The following is a 20,280-nucleotide window of genomic DNA, read 5'->3' as shown; positions in this document are numbered from 1 at the left end:
TTTTAATTTTCATAAAATTATATAATGTAGTGCTTAGCATCAAGAATTTTGGGGCTCGAATTTAAATTTGTGTGGATTTTGAAGAAACTCAATACATAATCCACACATATCAAAACTCAAGATCCAAATTCCATGCTCCTATATTCATAGTTAAAATATGAAATCAAGAAAATTAAAAAATATATAAAAAATGATGTTTTCCAAATTTTCTATATAATTTAGAAATAGAAAAATATGGGGGCATTTTTGTAATTATTTCAAAATTAGAAATAAAAAATAAAACTATTTTCACAAGAAAATAATGCCAAAACCTTTTATTGTTGTTCATTTGTATAAAACAAAAATGCAAAATTAACTAATATTTTCATAATTATTTAGAAATCTAAAATGGAATGAAAACTGCTTTCCACAATTAAACTGGCCCTAATATTCCCTCTCATAATCACCCAGCACACTTGCAATAGAGCCACATGATTACTAGCTCAAAATTTCAAAAATAAACAAATTAAAGAGACATTTTGAACATGTTACACGCTTACACTTACACTTACACCACATGTGAACACTTGGGTACTTACACAAGGCTTAACTGTGATGCTCACAATTACAGAAGCCTGAGCATAGGAGACAGAGGCCATCTAAATTAGAAAGAAATCTGTGCTAAGTATATAAGATATGCCTGTTGGATATCTCTGTCTAATGTTAGATACAAGGTATTTCAAAAATTAGATCAGAACTCTGTTGAACAAACTGGTATGACTTCTGCAAGAAGCTTTCATACAGGGGAGGAACATTGCAGTTAACTCAATATAAGCATAGAAGATTCCATGTTACGAGGAAGAAGAAAGGAAAACGGTCTATTATGGCTCTGAAAGTTGATATTTTAAAATTTTATGACCATATGGAATGGAGTTTCTTCACTCAATGACCACAACAGATTTAATGAGGTAGTCCTTAAATGCACCAAGCACTAATAAACACTTTCTTCATACTCAGTTCTTATGAATGGAGGGTCAATTGGATATTTTCAGACCATCCAGAAGCTTGAGATAAGGTGATCCACTTTCACATTTCTTATTTATCTACTGTACTGACTACTGAGGTGCTTTCTCAAATTATAAATTGAGATAAGGCTTGCGTGTGAGCATTGATTCAATGGTAAGGGCCATGGAGGCAAGATTACGTGCATCATGTCCTCCCCAGACCCCCAATGGTGTGGGAGCCTGGTGCACTAGGTGTTATACTGAGGTACTTTCTCAAATTCTCCAGAGGAGGAACAGTGATAACAGTGATATATTCATGGAATTTAGTTGCAAGGAATTGTCCCCCAATGAGCCATTTCATGTTTGTAGCAGACTTGTTTATTTTCGGCAGATTGGAAGAAGACGATTCTGAGGTCATTCTTTGTCTTAAATCTTTTTGGAGAATGCTCTGGTCAAAAAGTTAATATTGGAAGTCCTCAGTGCATTTTAGCAAAACATTTCTCCACAAAAACTTCAGGTCCACAAAAACTTCAGGCCTTGAAGAATTGTTTGCATCTCAAAGAGTTGGGGAAGAATGCACTCTACCTGTGGCTTCCACTTTTTCTATGGAAAATGAATATAAGAAGCTTCTTCTTACATTACAGACAGGATTGCTTCTAAGCCTAGTGACTGAAAGGGCAAACTTCTATCCTACAAAGCCAACCTTGTCAAATCCGTGACTTTTGCCCTACCAACCTATGCAATGCAATCCATGAATATACCAACATTTTTTAGGGGTAAACAAGATGCTATGGCATGGAAATTCACAGAGAGTCATTCAAAGGATTTTAACAAGTCACTTGTTTAGAAAAGCTGGGATGCTGTTTGCCTGCCGAAGTAACTAAAGACTGGATTTCAGGATATTCAAGGCTGTCAAAAAGGCTTGCTTCGGGAAACATAGTTGGCTGATTATGTCTAATACGAAGCCCAAATGGGTTCTATTCTTGGCTCTAAATACTGCAGAAGAAACAAATTTTTAGATAACTAAGAAGGGGTTTCATTGATAAGAGGAGAATTTACAGACAGGAGAAAAAGACTTCTTTCATCAAAATTCTGGAAAAATACAGAAAAAAAACACACTAATAAAACAAAACTAGAAAAAAACACAAAATTCAGCACAGAAGATTACTCCGAACTCACCAAATATCCAGAAAACTAACTCCCTTAAAGCAACCGAACCCAACAAGCCATAAAGAAGCCATGTAATAAATCTTCTCCCAAACCAGCTGCAAATTCAATTTTCTCCTTGAAAAAATGCGTGCATTACACTCAAACCATAATTCCCACAACACTGCAAAAATACCACATTTCCATAGTGTCATCCTTTCCTTCCTTCTACCAAACCCTTTAAAAGAAATAGACAACAATTCCTCCGTCAACTCTGGACAGACACAAGATTCTCCCATCACACCAAATAAATTATTCCAAATTCTCCAAGCATAGTCAGTGTGAGGTACCATTTCAGAGTTTTCACATAGCATAACAAGCATACGTCTGAAGATGAGGCCATCAAAGGTCTCCTTAGCTGCAACAGGTTATTAGTGTTATTTTATTAGGCACAATCAGCTATATGAAGGCCTTAATTTTTGGGGAGCTTTCGCCTTCCAATAGATGAATATGGGGGAAAACAAGAATTAGAATAGATCAAAAACTCCAAAAAAAAAATGTTTACAAGATATACCCCTGATGATCCAAAGACCAAGACCAAGTATCCCTAGCAGAAAAAAGATGACAGTTGCTCAATAAAGATAACAAGGATGAAAGTTCCAACAGTTCTCTTTCGTTAGAAGGTCTTTGAAATGAAAATTCCAAGAAACCAAAGGGCTACTTGAATCAACCACAAAGAAATAACTCATACTATATTTCCCAGAGCTCAAACAAAAGAGACGTGGAAAAGATGTGGCTAGAATATCATTCCCCAACCACAAATCTTTACAAAATTGAATCCGAGAACCCAACCTCACCACAAAATTAGTGTGATGAGTAAACAAGGGATAAGTTTGAGAAATTGACCTCCAAGGGCTCTCCAATGAAAATCTCAAACTACCATTGGTACCCCACCCATTCTCACCCATCCCGTACTTGCTTCTAATCACACTATGCCAAAGGGAGTGATCTTCTAAGGCAAAATGCCATAACCATTTAGCCAAAAGGGCGATCTTTATAGACACCAAATTTCCAAGACCCAGCCCTCCCTCCAATTTAGACCTACAAACCTCATCCCATCTTACAAAATGATCCCTAAAACCCCTCGACTCCGGATCACAAGAAATCCTCCATGATTTTCTCAATCTTCTTAGTAATCCCCACTGGCATTCTAAAAATACACAAAAAAATATAACAGAATACTATATAAGCAGGCCTGGATGAGAATGATTCTGCACCCTAAGGGAAAAAGAGCCCCCTTCCAACCATCAAGCCTCCTAGCAACTCTCTCCACTTTAAGGTTCCAAAAATCCGCACATCTAGAATTGCTCCTCAATGGGATCCCTAGATAAGTCAGAGGCCACTCTAACAAACCACACCCCACAACAGTAGTTCGCTCCTAAATTGATCAAAAAGCACATTAATATTCTCTAATCCACTTTTTCCCATATTTATTTTAAGACCCGAAATTCACTCAAAAACTTTGAGGATATCCAGAAAACAATTAAAAGAAGAGTTGTGATCTTCTAAAACTAAAATGGTATCATCTGCAAACTGCAGATCAGAGACCACAACTCCCTCTCTCCCCACTTCCAGCCCTCTCACCATCTCCCTATCCACAGCCCTATCCACCATTCTACTCAACACATTAAGACAAACAAAAAAGTGGAAAGAGGATCCCCCAATCTAATGCCACTCAAGGCCCTGAACCAAGACTTAGGTTCCCCATTCACTACTACCGAGAACCATCATTAGACAAACAACACCCCACCTGCTCAACGCTCACCGAAACCCTTACAAAAATTTTATCCAGAAGACTCCAACTAATTCTATCATAAGCTTTTTCAAATCCAATTTAAAAATAAAACCCCTCTTCTTCTTCCTACGAATATCCTCCACTACCTCATTGACCATGAAAATAGCATCCACAATTTGTCTCCCCCCCCCCTCCCAAAAAGCACTCTGAGCTATAGAAATAGTCTTCTTATCCAGCACCACAATCAACCTATTAGCTAGAACTTTTGTGATTTTTTTTATCAGAAAAAATAAAATATATAATTATTTTAAGGCATCAAGGGGATGCCAACCCGCGGTACAAATCATCAACCACCCTATAGAGTCTTGCAAACATCAAGGATAGCTAGAACTTTGGTGATGAACTTATTAACACATGAGACTAGACTAATAGCTCTGAAGTCTCTACCTTAATGGATCTAGATTTCTTAGGCACAAGGATAATAAAAGAGGAATTAATGCTCTTACTCAGCCTCCTGTTCCCATAAAATTCAGCCAAAATTTTAAACAGGTCATCCTTAATAATATCCCAGCAGCCTTGAAAGAAAGCCAAATTAAAACCATCCAGACCCAGAGCCCTATCCCAGTCCATCCCAAAAACTAGCCCCCCTCACCTCCTCCTCAAATGGTCTCTCTAACCAAAGCATCTAATCTCTAGAAATGGATTTCACCCTAACCCTCAATCATCAGTCTCCAAGCCTCCACCTCAGAATAGAGATTTTCAAAGACCTTATAGATCTCAGAAGCAATCCTATTAGGATCTTTAATAATAGTCCCTCCCCCCTACTTCCAGCTCCCTAATCAATTTTTTCCTCATCTTACCATTAGCAAGCCTATGGAAGAAACAACTATTACAATCACCTTCCCTAACCCATTTGAATTTAGTTTTTTGCCTCCAGCTTCTAAAAAGGGCAGCCTGGTGCACAAAGAGATCCTTACCTTGCATTTTGCATTTTTTCCTAAAGCCTCTCAATCCCTTAAAAATCACCTCTTCCAGCTCATCCTTTAAAGAGATCCTTCTAGCCTCCTCATGCTCTAAGAAATTTGTCTTCTCTTCCTTTTTATCGAACAATTCCAACTCACCTAGGATTCTGGATTTTTTAACTGTAACATCGCCAAACACCACCTTATTCCAAGATTTTAGCTTTTCCTTTAGATGTTTCAATCCTCATAAACGTAAAACCTTCCTAACTCCTCCCTATATCCTCTCCCCAGGCGCTTCTCACTAATGGCTTCAACAAAGCATTATCTAACCACACATTTTCAAAACTGAAAGGAGTGGGATCCCAAGCTACCCTACTAGATTCTAGCAGAACAGGAAGGCGATCAAATGTAGGTCTCAAAAGAATAGTTTAGGAGAGAGAAGAGAATCTGTTGTCCTTGTCACTAGTGTTAGCCTTAGTGGCTACACCATCATTGTTTAATGTGTTTTGATGATATTAACCTATATGTTGTTCCTAGTGTTTTCCTATCTTTGCAGATCATGTTTAGTATGGGTACTCATACATGAATTATTGGATCGAAGGCAAAGATCGGACTGAGTAGACGTCAAGAAGGAAAGTTCAAATGGACACATACTCGGAATGACCCAAGCAAAACCAAAGGAAGCTTAATTGTAGAATTATTTGTAATAAGGGTTGTGTGAGGTAGTATGTTTTGTAACTCTTGTGAGTGTGTTTCTTGCATGATTTCTGAGCAAGAGTTGAGCAAAGCACATGCATACTACGACATATGAGTTTATAGGATTGCACTAAAGACATAAACACAAACTCACCTTTCATGGCTTTCTAAGTTAAAACAAGAGTTTGTCAAATGAATCCTAAAACTCAAATATATTTTCAAAGGGACAAGTTTTTAACATCCTAGTTTTAAGAACATTTTTATACTTAGTCCCGATTGTGTTAAAACAAGTTTAATGTCCTAAAAGTTCAAAGAAAGTCAAGTATATTTATAAAAGGACATACTGAGCATATAAGATATCAAAATGGGTTTTCAAACGTGTTTTATTAATTAAAATATCTTATATTCAAAAGGAAACTCATTTGGACAAGTTTTAATCTTCATTAGACTTAATATATTTCATATACTTTTGTTCAAGAATGTTTTGAGTCATTAAAACACTTTTTGACAAGGAAAAACAAAGCAATCGTCACTACCGTAGTGCAGCCTTGAGTCCTAAACACCTTGCAGTATTTTGGGCATAACTTTTTCTAGAAAAGTCCAAATGGGACGATCTTTGTGTCCTTGGAAAGCTAAGACAAAATGCCACAATTTTCATTTTTATGACTTTTTCTGATTTAGGGACCTCGTTGATGAACACAGGGGATTCATCGACGAGTCCAACGGGCAGAATGACGCTAACGGGCAGAAAACGGCTAGTTTACCAAATAAAATAGTTTTTCTTCCCCCCAACGGCTCCTTTGGCTCTTGGGCTATAAATACAAGCTATTAGACTTGTATTAACATGGTTTTGAAGGTCTTTGATCATTGTTAGTAAAAAACACCATTTTATACAAAACCTAGCACATTGCATATTAGTTCTTCATTACATGTGCTCATTCTCTCTTGCTCACTTATTGTGTTTAATTCAATTCTTGAGAATAGTGTGAGGTTTGAGTAGTAAATCATACTTGCTCATTGTAAGGAGCATTCTTTGTAATCTTCCATTTTCTTGTGAAAGGTTCTTTGTGAACCGAGTCGATAAAGGCTCTTTGTGAGTGGTAGGGATTTGTTCCCAAGTTTGTAAGGCTTGCTCCACTGCAGAAGGAGCGAATATATTGGATTGTGGAATCCTTGGCTTGGTGCTAAGGCGTGGACGTAGGCTTGGTGCCGAACCACATAAAAATACCAGTGTTGTTCTTTCTCTCCCTTACACTCTTTATTTTATATCTTGCGCATGATTTATATTTATATTGCGATATAATTTCTTGTATCTTGCCAAGAGTTTTTATTTTGTAAAAAAATACATATTCCGCGAAAAGAGTCTATTCTTTTTCCCTCTAGACTATATACTCCGGCTAGGACTCCCAACAACTAGAAAATAGGAACCTATCCAATCTACTAGCCACAGCCCTAGTCCACCCCACAGATATAGGTAACATTGCTCAACGGCAAATATCTAAGATCACACTCTCAGATCAACTAGTCAAAAAGCTGCATACTAGCACTAACTCCCCCCCCCCCCCCTTTCTTCCCCCCTAGAAATCGCACCACATTAAAATCCCCGCCAACAACCCACCTAGGGGAACAACACCCAAAACAAAGTAAAGCTCAACCCAGAACGCACTCCTGAAAGTAGGCCTAGATGGACTATACAATGAGGAAACCCACCACTGACCCCTCCCTTTCACTTCGACAAGAACCGAGAGGGAAAGAGAGTATCTAATTAAAAAAGGCATGTGCATTGTTGTTAGAAATGAAGACTCTTAATATTGGGTTCCAACCTTGATACTAGCAGCCCATGATTTTAGAATTAAACCCAAGAGCAATATCTCTGATCCCCTACTCGCTGATCCTATCAGGAAAACTGAAATAACAGATTAATTTGGGAACTCTTCAAAGGTAATGGTGCAACTTATTTACATAAAACCAATCACTCCAGCCGTTTACAAGGACTGAGCAATTTGGACTCCTCGTAGCTCAGTAAGTTTTCTGTCAAATCTGCTTGAACCTCTGTTTTTTTTCCCAGATGCTAGCATCTCAATGCCCCCTCTCTTTAGAAGAGGATCTGGAGCTCTAAATTATATGAGCTTTTCAACATCCTTCTTTGGAGGATTTGCCAATGATATTCCAGTAAAGCTACTCTCAATAGTAGAATTGAAGGAATTGACCCTAGCATCCAGTGAAGAATGGGAGTGAAATCTGCTAAAAATTTATTCTTCAACTGTCAGCTGGCCATGATGATATGGTTTGATAATCGAGGTATTCATATGGCAGTCCTTGAAGCCAGATACTTGATGTCTTGGTTTTATGGTCTTGTTAATCCTCAGTGGTGCTCCCATATTTAAGTTTCAAAGTCAGAAGAATTCTTGCTCTTTCTGGCAATGTTGTCCGATGGAAAGCAAGAAAGAGATGTGTGTTTGAAAATGTGGAGAGGTGAATCATGAAGAAGTTTTCTCATTAATTTTGGAAAATTTCAATGAGTTCTATGATATGCTTCGACAGAGTTCATCCATTAACAGCAGGAATGTTCCTTCCCAAGGTATGCCAACCAGAGCCCAGTTCAGGTGGAGTCCAAGCAGGGCTCTGATTGCGCTGAGCCAACACAGGGCTCCAAGAAAAAAGGAACTTTCTCGAGCAGAAAGGAACTTCCTCGCTGCACCTCATAATGGAAGAATCTATGCAGCTCACATTGCTCGAAATCACCTGGGCACTGTTTTGGGTGCTTTGGCATCATCATTTGGAATTGATTTTGTAAATTATGGGGAAACTTATGCTGCACAATTAGCCATCTAATTTACAACCCACCATCATTCGAGTCGAATAATCATTGAAAAAGATGCAAAACTTGTAGTTGACATCTTAAAATGAGCTTGGGGCATTGATGTACCACTCCTACCTTAATAAAACTCCCTCAGATCCTTGGTCTTCCATTTTCTCTTAGACTTACCATTCAGCTTGCTACTCTTGGAGTTGAAGATCTCTTCTTCACTGCAGACCAACTGCTCTTAAATACGCAGCTCTCTGTTTACCCTGATGGGGCTTTTTGTAGTTGCACTCTTTTGTTAGTTGTTGGTTTGTGTTTCGGTCAATTGCAAAGGCTTGGAGCAGCATCCAGAAAAAAGTTAAGCATAAATATTTTTTATTTTCATTTTTATTTTTTAACTTTTTAACCAGCTGATACGCTTTGCAATAGGACCACATGTTCTCTGGCTCAAAATTTATGAATTAAACTGACAAAAATTATATTGGCTCTCCTTCAGCAGTGAAAAGATAAAGATTCAGACAAAACAAAATTTTCACATTACACAATCATTGGTTGCCTTAATTTAGTTAAGAAACTAGAAATGGAGATAAAAAAAATTATAACATCAGATTATGATGCCAAGCCTTAAATCCATTGAATCCATTGCATGAGACAGTAACACTAGCAAAATAATGAGAAGTGTAAATGTTGATTGTTATAAGGCACTCAGCTAACCAGTTCTCTTTTTCAGATATAAAGAAAGAAACCTAGACTAGCACTATACAATGTGAATCCTCAGAAAAGAAAAAGGCAAATTGAACAGGACACTTGTCAAATTAAATAGATGTAAAGATTTAAATTAGTTTTTTAACAATATTTATGTAGTAAGGAACAAACATATCTACAGAAAGGCAGGAGTAGCACTGATAGAAAATAAGAGAAGGGCTGGTAAGATGGTTTGGACACTTGTAATCATAGACCAAACTACAGCCTATAGAGACAGCGATTTTGTTGATGTTAGTGGTTGAAAGAGAGCGAGTGGTACACCTAAAATAACTTGGACTGACATGGTAAAAAAGGATTTGACAGCACTCAACTTTCAAAGGATATTGCCCAAAATTGTGTGAAGTGGTGGAGAAGGATTTGCATAACAGACCTCTGCCCAGTAGAATGTAAAGATAGGAAATTTGCACAGTAACTTTTTTTAATATCATTTTTAACCATGCACTTGGCTTATAAAAAACTTATCGTTTTAACCATGTGTAAGCGCACACTACAGATAATTGCTTCTTAATTCAATAGATATCTTTACTATCATAATTGGAACTTTTTGTTATATTTAAGAAAGTTGTAGCAAAGCTTTTACCAACATCCCCACACATTTAACATACCCATGGTTTCACTCTGCCTTACTATGAATTGGCTAATTAGTGCACAATGCATTGCATCTATTATTATTTGAGTTTATTTTAGAATTTTATGGATGTTTTGGCAGAGCATTGCCAGCCTATTTCAACAAAACCATAATTTTTTTTTGCCATGTTTCTATTGTCGACAGATCTAAAACTTTTCACCACAATATTTTCAACCACAAGCAAACCATGAGTACCACACAATGAGGAGCCTTTAATTAATAATAATATATTGAAGAAGGTGTGGGACCCGAAGATCCTACCCAAGTGCAACCAAGTAAACGAAACAATGCAAAACGGAAATTGAATCATGAAAAATTAGGCCCAATAGAACTCTGTAGCAGTCTCCCACCATAAGAAGAATGATGAAGAAGAAGATCAAGAGGAACGCTTCCAACTTAAAAGACCTATCAATTTGGTGACCAAATGACTGCAACTACAACTTATTCCCTCCTATTTAGTACTGCTAAACCATTCCTATTTTCCCACTAAGCTCTATCAAAAGGCAACATTTGTCTATATCACAGCCATCATATTTTTTCTAGCATCCTCAACCAACATGCTTTTCTAGTGCCTTCAATCCGAACCATATAACGGCTCACACTCCACCCAAAATTGCTGCCTCAGCTTGACACATAATGATATACAGGTACAAGTCCTACACTCAGTGATCTGCTTAAAACATTCTAAATCCTGAATCAAATGCATTCAAATTTTGACATGTAACTTAACCAGCATGACGGCTTAAAACATCAGGTTATAATCTGCTCCAATGACAAGACTAGTACTAAGCATATTATCGTGAAACATTGGGTGCACATGTTCCTTGAATGAATCGTCATTTAATGATATATATACACTTTATACAACTGAGGAAAAAAAATTTAAAGGGAGCATACATAATGGAGGAAACCTGATAACAGAAATGAAAAAGGGCAAAGCCAATGCATATCTCCATAAACAAAAGATGCAGGAAAAGAAATCAAAAGAAAGGGGAAAACAAGATCAGGAGAAAAATGTTCCGACTCTTAATTACTAATTATAAGTCAAAGCCAACCCCTTAAATAAGAAAATTATAATACAAAAAGACAATGCCAACCAATAACAACAATACAGGAAAGAAACCCAAAACAAGACCAAGAAAAAAAAATTGTCCTAGATTCCAATCATAAGTCAATGCTGCCCTCTTAGTTAAGAAATTAGAAGTCAAACTACATGCTCTCATGGAACAAAAAAAGTTGCACCAAAACCCTGTTGTTCTGAAGTGTATAAATCTCTGCAGTGCTGGAGAAAATTTATTTTCCAACAAATGGGTACTCCATTTCAGTACATCCCTCCTAATATAATCCTACAATTTTAAAGAAAAAAAAAATAGAACACCCAGATGAATGTATCAATGCCATAACTTTTGCAGCAACACAAACTTCTGTGTTTCTTTCACATATCAAAATTGTAAATACTCAACATATAGGAATAGGAATCAATGTCTGCACTGGGTCACTCCAATAGAATGTCTCTCCTACTTAAATCATAAGCTTTAGCAAACAAAAAATTTGATATCCTGCTATTGATGATTTGGTTTCAATATAATGTGATTCAAATTCTTTCCTTCAAATAAATGAATAAGTTATTCTGCAAAATCTCATGGTTCCAACACAATTGTCAATTTTAGTCTGCAAACCTATGCTTCAAGCATAATAGCAAATGTCAACAAAAGAATGTTTAAAAAAAAAATGGCAACGAAACAAGCAAAGAAAGAAACCTTTAGAAGCTCATATATGTAGTAGCGTATGTCATAATCGGTCAGTGTGGGGTACAAAACTTTGAAATCTGTGCTGTTCACATATTCAAAAATCAGGCTAGGAGTTTTTGAGTGCTGATCTCTAACAATATCAAGCAGCTTCACAATATTTGGGCCTCCACAGAGGTTTTGTAGTATTTTTATCTCCCTCTTTATCTGCATAAAGTACATATACAACATCAATGTCTGAACAGTTATCAGGACATATGAATGAGGAAAAAATTTACCCAACACATCAAGGAAGACTTAGCATGCAATTAGGTAAAAAAACAAACAAAAAACCCTGCAAATATTAAGACAGCAATCTTTCCAATCAAACGCAAGGGGGAAAAAAAAAAAGGGAAAAACAGATGACTTGCACCTCATCAAGACATGTAATGAAATAGAAAATAGTTCAAATATTTGTTTTTACATAGAGGGTGTATCCAAACTATTCATCTACAGGGGAAAATGGTGATTGAGTACTAAAACTACTAAATTTCTTCACAGAGAATTGACAAAGGCATGCCGTAAGACACTCAGATCTCAATACAGAATAATGTAATGTTATGGAACTACAAGTTAATGGAAGAGCCAAATACAATTCCGTCAACAAAAAAGATGGAGAAAAATTACAAAATCCCTCTGCTGTGTAGTTAACATGGCAATAATGTGTCCTCAAAATGCAACACATCCTCATTAATCACATGATCCAATTATTTAACTAATTGTAAAGTCCAACAAAAAGTAATGACTTAGACAATTGTCATCATAATTCTGCCAAACAAAACGTTATATCTAAAATCTGTTCTCCAAACCATTTTGAAAAAAAAAATGTGTACATTGATGACAGCATCTGGTGTTCTAAACAGAAACTTCAAAAACAAATCACATTTCCATGGCTGGTTGTCACAGGCCAAGCACTTCACAACTTGCGAAAGGCCATGCAGCATTAACTATAGCACACTAGCTTAACTAGTCAGCTGAAAGTAGACCACGGTTTCACCAGATGAATAAATTTATAACCACCATATGCAAATAAAGCTGAAACAATAAGCAAACAAGGCCTACATGGTAAACTGTAAAGCAACGCAATTCATTATTTACACCTCCATAGGCAACGTGTATTTAGGCTAAACACAATTCCAATAACTAGTGAATTTTACAATGGTTGAAGAACACTCACCCTCCCCTAAAGAGCATTCTATGCTATTCTCACTATGTCACTGGAAAACATGAAAGTGGTCAAAAAGTCATACTCACTATTTCCACCAAGGCATTATACTACTCCAAAAATAAAACCAACAATACTACTTATATAATCATTACCCATTCCATGTACACGAGACAAGAAATCACAAGCAAGCATAATGCCCTAAACAAGCTTGGCTCGTGAAACTGGTTCTAAAAATAAGAACTATACAGATAGGTTTGTCTATTGACATATGTATTCCCATATATGTCGTCGACCATTAAGGTTACAAATGGTTCATGGAATGTCTTTAATAGCTTACAAAAGCACACGTGTTGTCATTATAAAGCAAATGACATCACAAAAACTTTTTATGAATATATAACATGGAATAGACACATAATGACTATTCCCAATTTTCATAATGAATGTTTATTCCTATCTATTCCATGTTGGAAGGAATAAGTTTAGTAACACAAGCTTTAACATAAGGTAATTTTTTTTTTTAAATTATTATATTCCAATATGATTTTAATTACATTCCTATCTTATTCCATTTACTCCCAGGAATAAACATTCTGTGAACCAAACATAACCAAAAGGTAAATGGTAAAACAAACAAATTCTCCGGCAATTCGTGATACGTCTCGATTATATGGAATTCCACAACTGGAAACATGCTCTTACACAAAAAAAAAAAAAAAAATTATAAATCACAGCAGCCACCAGATAAGTTAACCAAAATATTTGAAGTTACTAAGCATATCCTAGTGGGATTAAACATTACTAGCACAGCTATTGCACTGAGGTTCTGGGCATGATCACCTGATCGCAACAAAGTCTGTAAAACAAAGTGAGCTGCTCTAGTTTGGCTCATTACAGGCTAGTTTGAGATTAATGAGGCCATTTAAATAAGTTATAATCCAATTTCAGGGAAAAAAAAAAATAAAGCAAGCTACTTAAGGTCAACCGGAATTCGCATGTGCCAGAATGTCATCCAAGATTGTTCATTAAACACAAACCACACTCAATCTTATTATGCTAGTTAAATTTTTGAAGTTAGCTCAATTGGCCAACTACTTAAATCCAGTCTCTAACAGCCCTAATCATCTTAGGGCCATTTTATAGAATTTTCCCTATTTTAAATGCCAGAAAGTTTATAAAACTTATTAAACTTCTCCAGCCATGTTTCCCATGTTTACACGATAAGCAATCTACTTAAACAGCAAATATACAATCTAAGTTTTAGCAAGAAGATGCAGAGGCAACAGAAGAAAAGAATAAACTATTACGAATTTGAACTCACTAATAAGTGTTTAGGATGACTTAAGAGAATAATTTACATGACTTCTGATTCAATTAAATAACTTTTTTCTCATTTGAGTTATTATGAAACAAGTTATAAAAATCATAAGTTACATAAGTCATTTTACCCGCGCAACTGAAAACTCAAATTTAAGTGCATCACCAAACAATGAGAACTACATATTAAACAGTCTGCTGTCGTACAAATAATGAGTAGAACATAACCTCACTTTCAAAGCTCAAATATTCTGTAAGATGTAACGTAGCTTCCAACCCTCACATGATTGTCAAATCTATCAAATAAAAAAGGGTCCTATATATCAGGAATAGCGCACATGAAACATATGTTAACATTCAGAAAACTGTTTCATAAAGTTCAGCTAAGATTCATATTAAGCATCACAAACACTCATAAATTGCAAAATCCCATATGCAAAGAGATTAAGAATCACCTTCTTCTTTTTGACGGGCTTTAGGATCTTGATGATGCATCGCTCATTGTTGGTCACATTTATACCTTCAAAAACTTCACTGTACTTTCCCCTTCCAACTTTCCGAACAACCTCATAGTCATCCTGATCACTATGTATCAAAAGGGAAAAGAAAAGCTTGGAACATGCACCCTTAAGAAAATACCATTCTCAAAGTTAAGACATAAAAAAATCCAGTTCTTTTCTGTTTTTAATCTCGCCATGATAAAAATCCAACATTCATTTAGAGGCAAAAAATCAGCAAATTTGTGTGTGTGTGTGTTTGGTGCAATCAGCAAATCTTAACGGCAGAAATTCACAGGATATAGTTGTAGGCTAATGGTTTCACCCTACCCTCACCTGGGCAGTCATAAATACTAGCATGTGTTGTATTGTGGCACCACAGGCTTACTAGCAGATCTATGACTGTTTTTACCTTTCGCTAAATATTATCCTTGTCAGTCATACTTATTTTTTAAATAATATGCAGAGGTCAATGCGATCTAAGGCATAATGGCCCATCTCATAGGAGTATAGGACCACACAATCAAAGTTGGAAAGAATTTGCAGTTCAACACAAGTAACATGCTTGTAGAAAGAAAAACAAAACAAAACAAAACACCAAGAACACAATGGGGATCCTTCCCAAATAACCAAAAATAATAATATGAAGCTGCAAACAAATGAATCCACCTGGTGCCTTTTGATACAATTTTATATTTATCTATCAAATGGGGGAAATTGAAGTAGTAAAAATAAAATAACAAACGAAAGAAGGTCATTTGTTTGGACCAATCAAATTAGACCACACAATCTCTAACACGGAGTCTTGGACAGAATCTGTACTTCAAAATGAGTAAAAAACTTTTAGAAATGGAGGGAAAAACAGCACAAAACCCCAATAAACAAATATAACAATTAAAAATAATATGAACAGCAAAACAAATGAGTCCCCTTGGTGCCTTCTTATACAACTCCTAGAAGTTAAAAGCGCGCCTCAACATGAGGCGCAGTGAGGCGACCAAGCTAGCGCCTCATTCTTCTTCAGGCGAGGTGACCTTCAAGAGGCACAGGTAGGCGCAGTGAGTAGCGCCTTGAAATTTTTTAAGCTGTTAAGAAATAAAACGTAGCCAGAACCAGCTCTAGCCCTCTTCCAGCAATCCAGCCTTCGACAGTTCAACTCGCACCAGCCCTAGCCCTTCGTCTTCGACCCACACCAGCCCTTCTTCTTCTTTTTCAGTTCTTCTTCAGTTCTGCTGCCTCCTGCCAGCAGCTTCTTCTTATAATATTAACTTGCATTAAGCCTCTAAGTTAATATCATATAATGTGTAATTAATTATGTTTAATGCAAGTTTATACTTTATAATTAATATATAACATTTTTTACTGAATTTAGCTGCTGTTTTATTGTACTCTTTTCTTTTGATATTGAAGATGCTTTCGTGCCTTTGGCCTGGCAATTTCATTTCATTTCTAATTTGAAACTTGAACTCTTGCATGCCTAATTACTTATGTTGAACTATGTTTGTTTAACTTGGAACTTGGTACTTGGTTGTCATAATTATTATTAAATATTTTGGCATTTTAAATTCTAATATACCTATTGATGTGTTTTTATATCAATTACCCACCAAATAGGCATTGTACACAATTTTAATAATTGTGCGCCTCACTTTTGTGATGTGCACGCCTTCGCCTCGTGCCTCGGCTCCAAGTACCCTCTGTGCCTCGATGTGCCTTGCATCTTTGACTACTATGATACAATTATCTATTAACCTATAAAAAGAAAATAAAAAAATCAAATTAAAGAAAAGTGAATGAATATATCACAAAATCCCAAAAAAGAAATCCATAAAATATGAGAATCTTGGCGCTTCTTTCAGCTAAAACATCTGCCACAAAGTCGGGGCAATTTGACCCAGGAGCAAAAGCTAATAGTTGATGAAAGGGCTATAAGAGGCAACATAACTTTTTTACACAATTGTAGCATTAATCAAATCTCTTTCTAGAATTATTCCCAAGAAAGCCCCATTAATAACTTTGTAAGACCCAGATCAACTGCAATATAATTAAGCCATGACAAGAATCAGCATAGAGCTTCAGTAATCTCTGCAAACACCTCTAACAACATTTTGCCTATATTACCTAGTCACCATCAAACCCAAGCACCCAAATTCAACAGAAATCTTCGCAGACAACTAGCGAAGCAAAAAAAAAAATCCTTTTAATGTTCATCCTGACAAGGTCAAAAACATTACTTTCACTCATTTATTCCCCATAAGACATGAATATGCAAAACCACTCTGGATGTAAATGATGTTCTCCATCAACATTAAAGCTTTTCCATCATTTTCTTGATCTTTATATGTAACCAATTTCAGAATACTGACAAAAGCCTTTAATTATCCAGTCAATTAAAGCATAAAGTCAGAACAGTAATGTCCCCACAGGCCACATCTTCTGGTTCTTTTGTTACAGTGTACACTTGCCCATTGTAAACAATGCTGAAGTTCAAAGATCATGAAACGGCCATATTAATTTAGCAGGCATCTAGGGAATTTCAAGTACAAGCATTCTAATGCAAGAGAATGAACAGCCTAAAAGGCCATGTCTATTTGGAAAGGCCCTCCTCTATCTTTTGAATTCCAAGATTCAAGCATCCCAGCAGGCTTATCTATGAGCCCAACCAACAGGACCAATGGTTTTTCATGCCAGGATCTACAGCACACTTCACAAAATTGGCCTCCCACAGCTCAATCCCAGGAAGTGGCCGCCACTCCAAAACTATGGCTGATGCAGGGAGAACTAATGCTCCAAAAGAAAATTTTGTTTGAAATTGGGCCTACTTTTGCTTTTGTAGACAGAGATACTGCCATGCTTCCAAATGCAGGCCTGACCCACAGGGCCCACGTTCTACAGCATACACCAAGATCACTAGTGGCTCTCCGACAACTCAAACAAAGGACTTAAGCGCCAGTCTAGTAATAATACATGCAGGAGGAAGGTGCTCAAAACATAAAAGGAGGAGGTTATTGAACCAACCTTGGTCTTTTTGGAGCATTAGTCATCTCACATCCCACCTCCATAACCACGATTTGGTTCCCACTCTTCATAAATCAGTACCATTAGGAGGCACAACAATTTTTAAAAAATTTTGTAGTATAAACTCCTCTGAACCCACCCATCAACCAACCGTAAAGAATATTTCCACCTCAAACAAACCAAAGTGAAGAAGTCATTCCACCCTTTTATCATCCTCTTTCAAACCCCGACTCCAAAATTTCTCTTTTCCCTAGTCCGGTCCGATTATGTTCAGAGTCATATATAGCAACCATAACCTTCCTCAACAACTAATCATTTCAGTCATAAACTTCCAAAGTCATTTCAAAAGAAGGGCCTTGCTCAATGAGGTAATGAATTTAATCTCTAACCACCCATCCTCCCATTTAACCAAATGAAATTTTCTCATCCATGCTACCCCAAAGGAACCCTTTTTGAATATCTTCTAAGGTGAAACATGATCTTTTAATACCTAAACATTGGCGCCGTTTTAATTTCAGGATTCATGATACTCGAATTTTCATTCACAACTCAGAGCATTCAATTGTGTTCTAAACAAGGAAAACTATTAATGTCCTTAGGGAGTAATGTGACAACAGTAAGGATGATTATCAAGGGGAGTATCAGATTGAGGGGAAGATGAAGAGGAGGTGGAGGATGAAAAAACAAAATAGAGCTTTAGAGAAAGATAAACAGATGACGCTGAGAAAAGGAGTTAAAGGCAACAATAATTGCAGTTGTGCAGAAGCAACAGTGCCTCAAACCCCCATTTAAATCATGTGATTTTCAATCCTCTCTAAAAATTTCTCCCTATCAAATTCTCATGTCTTGTTGAAAAGTTAAAAAGAAAAGGAACATGAAGATGGACATCAAGTGAGGACAATAATCCATCAACTAAACCCTAACAGCGCTAATTATCTTTCTTCATAGGAACAAGATTCAATGTTTGAGTTTTTTATTAAATTTTTTAATGCTTTAACCCTCAAACTAAATTTATCCTAGAATTAAAGACCTAAAAGATCATTTGTCCTACCTTCTAATCATTCAGCAACAAAGGGATCGGAAAGAGAGACACAACGTTCATGGGGAGATTATGGGTGAATCATCCACTCTTAGTAATGCAATGTCTTTTCTATTGAGCAAGTTTCTTTTCTACCACCATGGTGTCCCAGATACACTTCTCCGAATTCCAGGTGAGAGATCTAAGAAATTCAAAGGAAACCACCAAACTCCTCACCCCCAAAAAGTTCCAAAAACATACTTTACATCCCAAGATACCAACTATGAGATTTCATTCAACTCCTTCTCTTGGCAGGATCGGCTTGTGCCTTTCCCAAATTAATTTTCAGCTTAGAGACAACATCAAAACAAAGCAGAATAGGTGATAGATGTGTCGGGTTAAAAATTTTATTAACCACTGCCTAACAAAAGACAATTGTGTCATCCGCAAAGAGGATACAAGAACGGAAATTTCTCTACCATTTGTACCCACCTCAAGCCAGTTAAGAAGTCCTCCTGATTTGAACTAATGAATCGTTTTATTTAAAAAGCCAAGAGGTAACTGGAATAACTGCGCCCCCCCCCCCCCCCCCCCAAACAAAAGAGAGAGAAGGGTGGCAAATAAAAGAATGCTTCTTATAACGAAGTAATGACTTATTAGTTTAATTATTTCTAGCCATCAGGAATTAGGAAGAATTTTCATACAGCTTGAAATAAGCAAAAAGACTTGCATGGTTGAACATTTCATAAAATACACCGCGTGGACCATTATCCACGGCTAAATATGCAGACCGCTTCAAATTGCAAGACTCAACTCAACAATCTAACCCTAAGCCCACTTCAACGCCATTCTTCATGCAAACTACTAATTTTATTTTTTTTTTAAATTGATGATAAAAACAAGCATTCACGCACAAACCCTAGATCATCGAACAGGAACCCAGAAATTGGTGAATTGAACATATTACAAAACGAGAGATCGTAGACCGGAATTTAAATCACAAGCAAACAAAAAAAACAAGAGCCGATACCCCCATTGGACGGTGAGAGACTCGTAGTCCCAGTAATCTCTCGGGCGGTGGACATTGATGTCTGCGTAAACTCGAGCCTGGGACATGGCTTCGACGGGATCTCGACGAGATTGACGGGTAGATGGAGTGGGTGTTGTTTCGTAGGTGTGTCAGTTGACGACGGTGAGGATCTCTTTGAATGAAGCAGAGGTGATGAGCTTGGAGGAAAGCACTGAATGCAAGCGGCGCGTGCAGTGCACTGACCCTGTTTTCTTCCTTTTCGGACCGTCGAGCAATCTAGGCATGTCGATTCGGCGGCTGTGTTTGGACATATTTTGTTCAAACAGCCAATATAAGGGAAATTAAAAATAAAATAAAATAAAATTCCCTCACATCCACTCACATTTAAAATAAATATATATATATATATATATATATTGAATTTTTATATTTTTAAAATGACTGATTAAGTGTACTTGCAATCTATCCAAACTTAACTCGCTATATAATTCGAGTCAATACGATTATTCATAAGGATAAGCTACTTATGTAGCTTAACAAGTTGAGTTGTACTACTCACAAAGATAATCAAACTTTTATAGTTTTTTTTTTTTTTTCATATATATTATATAAGTGATGTAAAATATATTTTATATATATTTTTAATATTTATTTTTATATTAAT

At 36.5% G+C, this 20,280-nt stretch overlaps 1 protein-coding gene across 1 annotated transcript in view; it reads right to left on the bottom strand.

Moving 5' to 3' along the window:
- Nucleotides 1–19,988, bottom strand: part of LOC131161262 (casein kinase II subunit alpha-2) — a 40,528-nt gene extending 20,540 nt beyond the window's left edge. The window contains exons 1-3 of the mRNA XM_058116903.1: nt 19,617–19,988; nt 14,509–14,638; nt 11,542–11,736 (exon numbers count right to left, since the gene is read on the bottom strand). Coding sequence (XP_057972886.1) covers nt 11,542–11,736; nt 14,509–14,638; nt 19,617–19,702 — 411 coding nt within the window. The 5' untranslated portion in view covers nt 19,703–19,988. The remainder of the gene's footprint in view (nt 1–11,541; nt 11,737–14,508; nt 14,639–19,616) is intronic.
- Nucleotides 19,989–20,280: the final 292 nt, after the last annotated feature.

This window comes from Malania oleifera, chromosome 8 (assembly GCF_029873635.1).
Source record: "Malania oleifera isolate guangnan ecotype guangnan chromosome 8, ASM2987363v1, whole genome shotgun sequence".
In the NCBI taxonomy this organism is placed as follows: Eukaryota; Viridiplantae; Streptophyta; class Magnoliopsida; order Santalales; family Ximeniaceae; genus Malania; species Malania oleifera.
The sequence above is the reverse complement of the archived record's forward strand: the minus strand, read 5'-3'. Positions and strand labels throughout refer to the sequence as shown.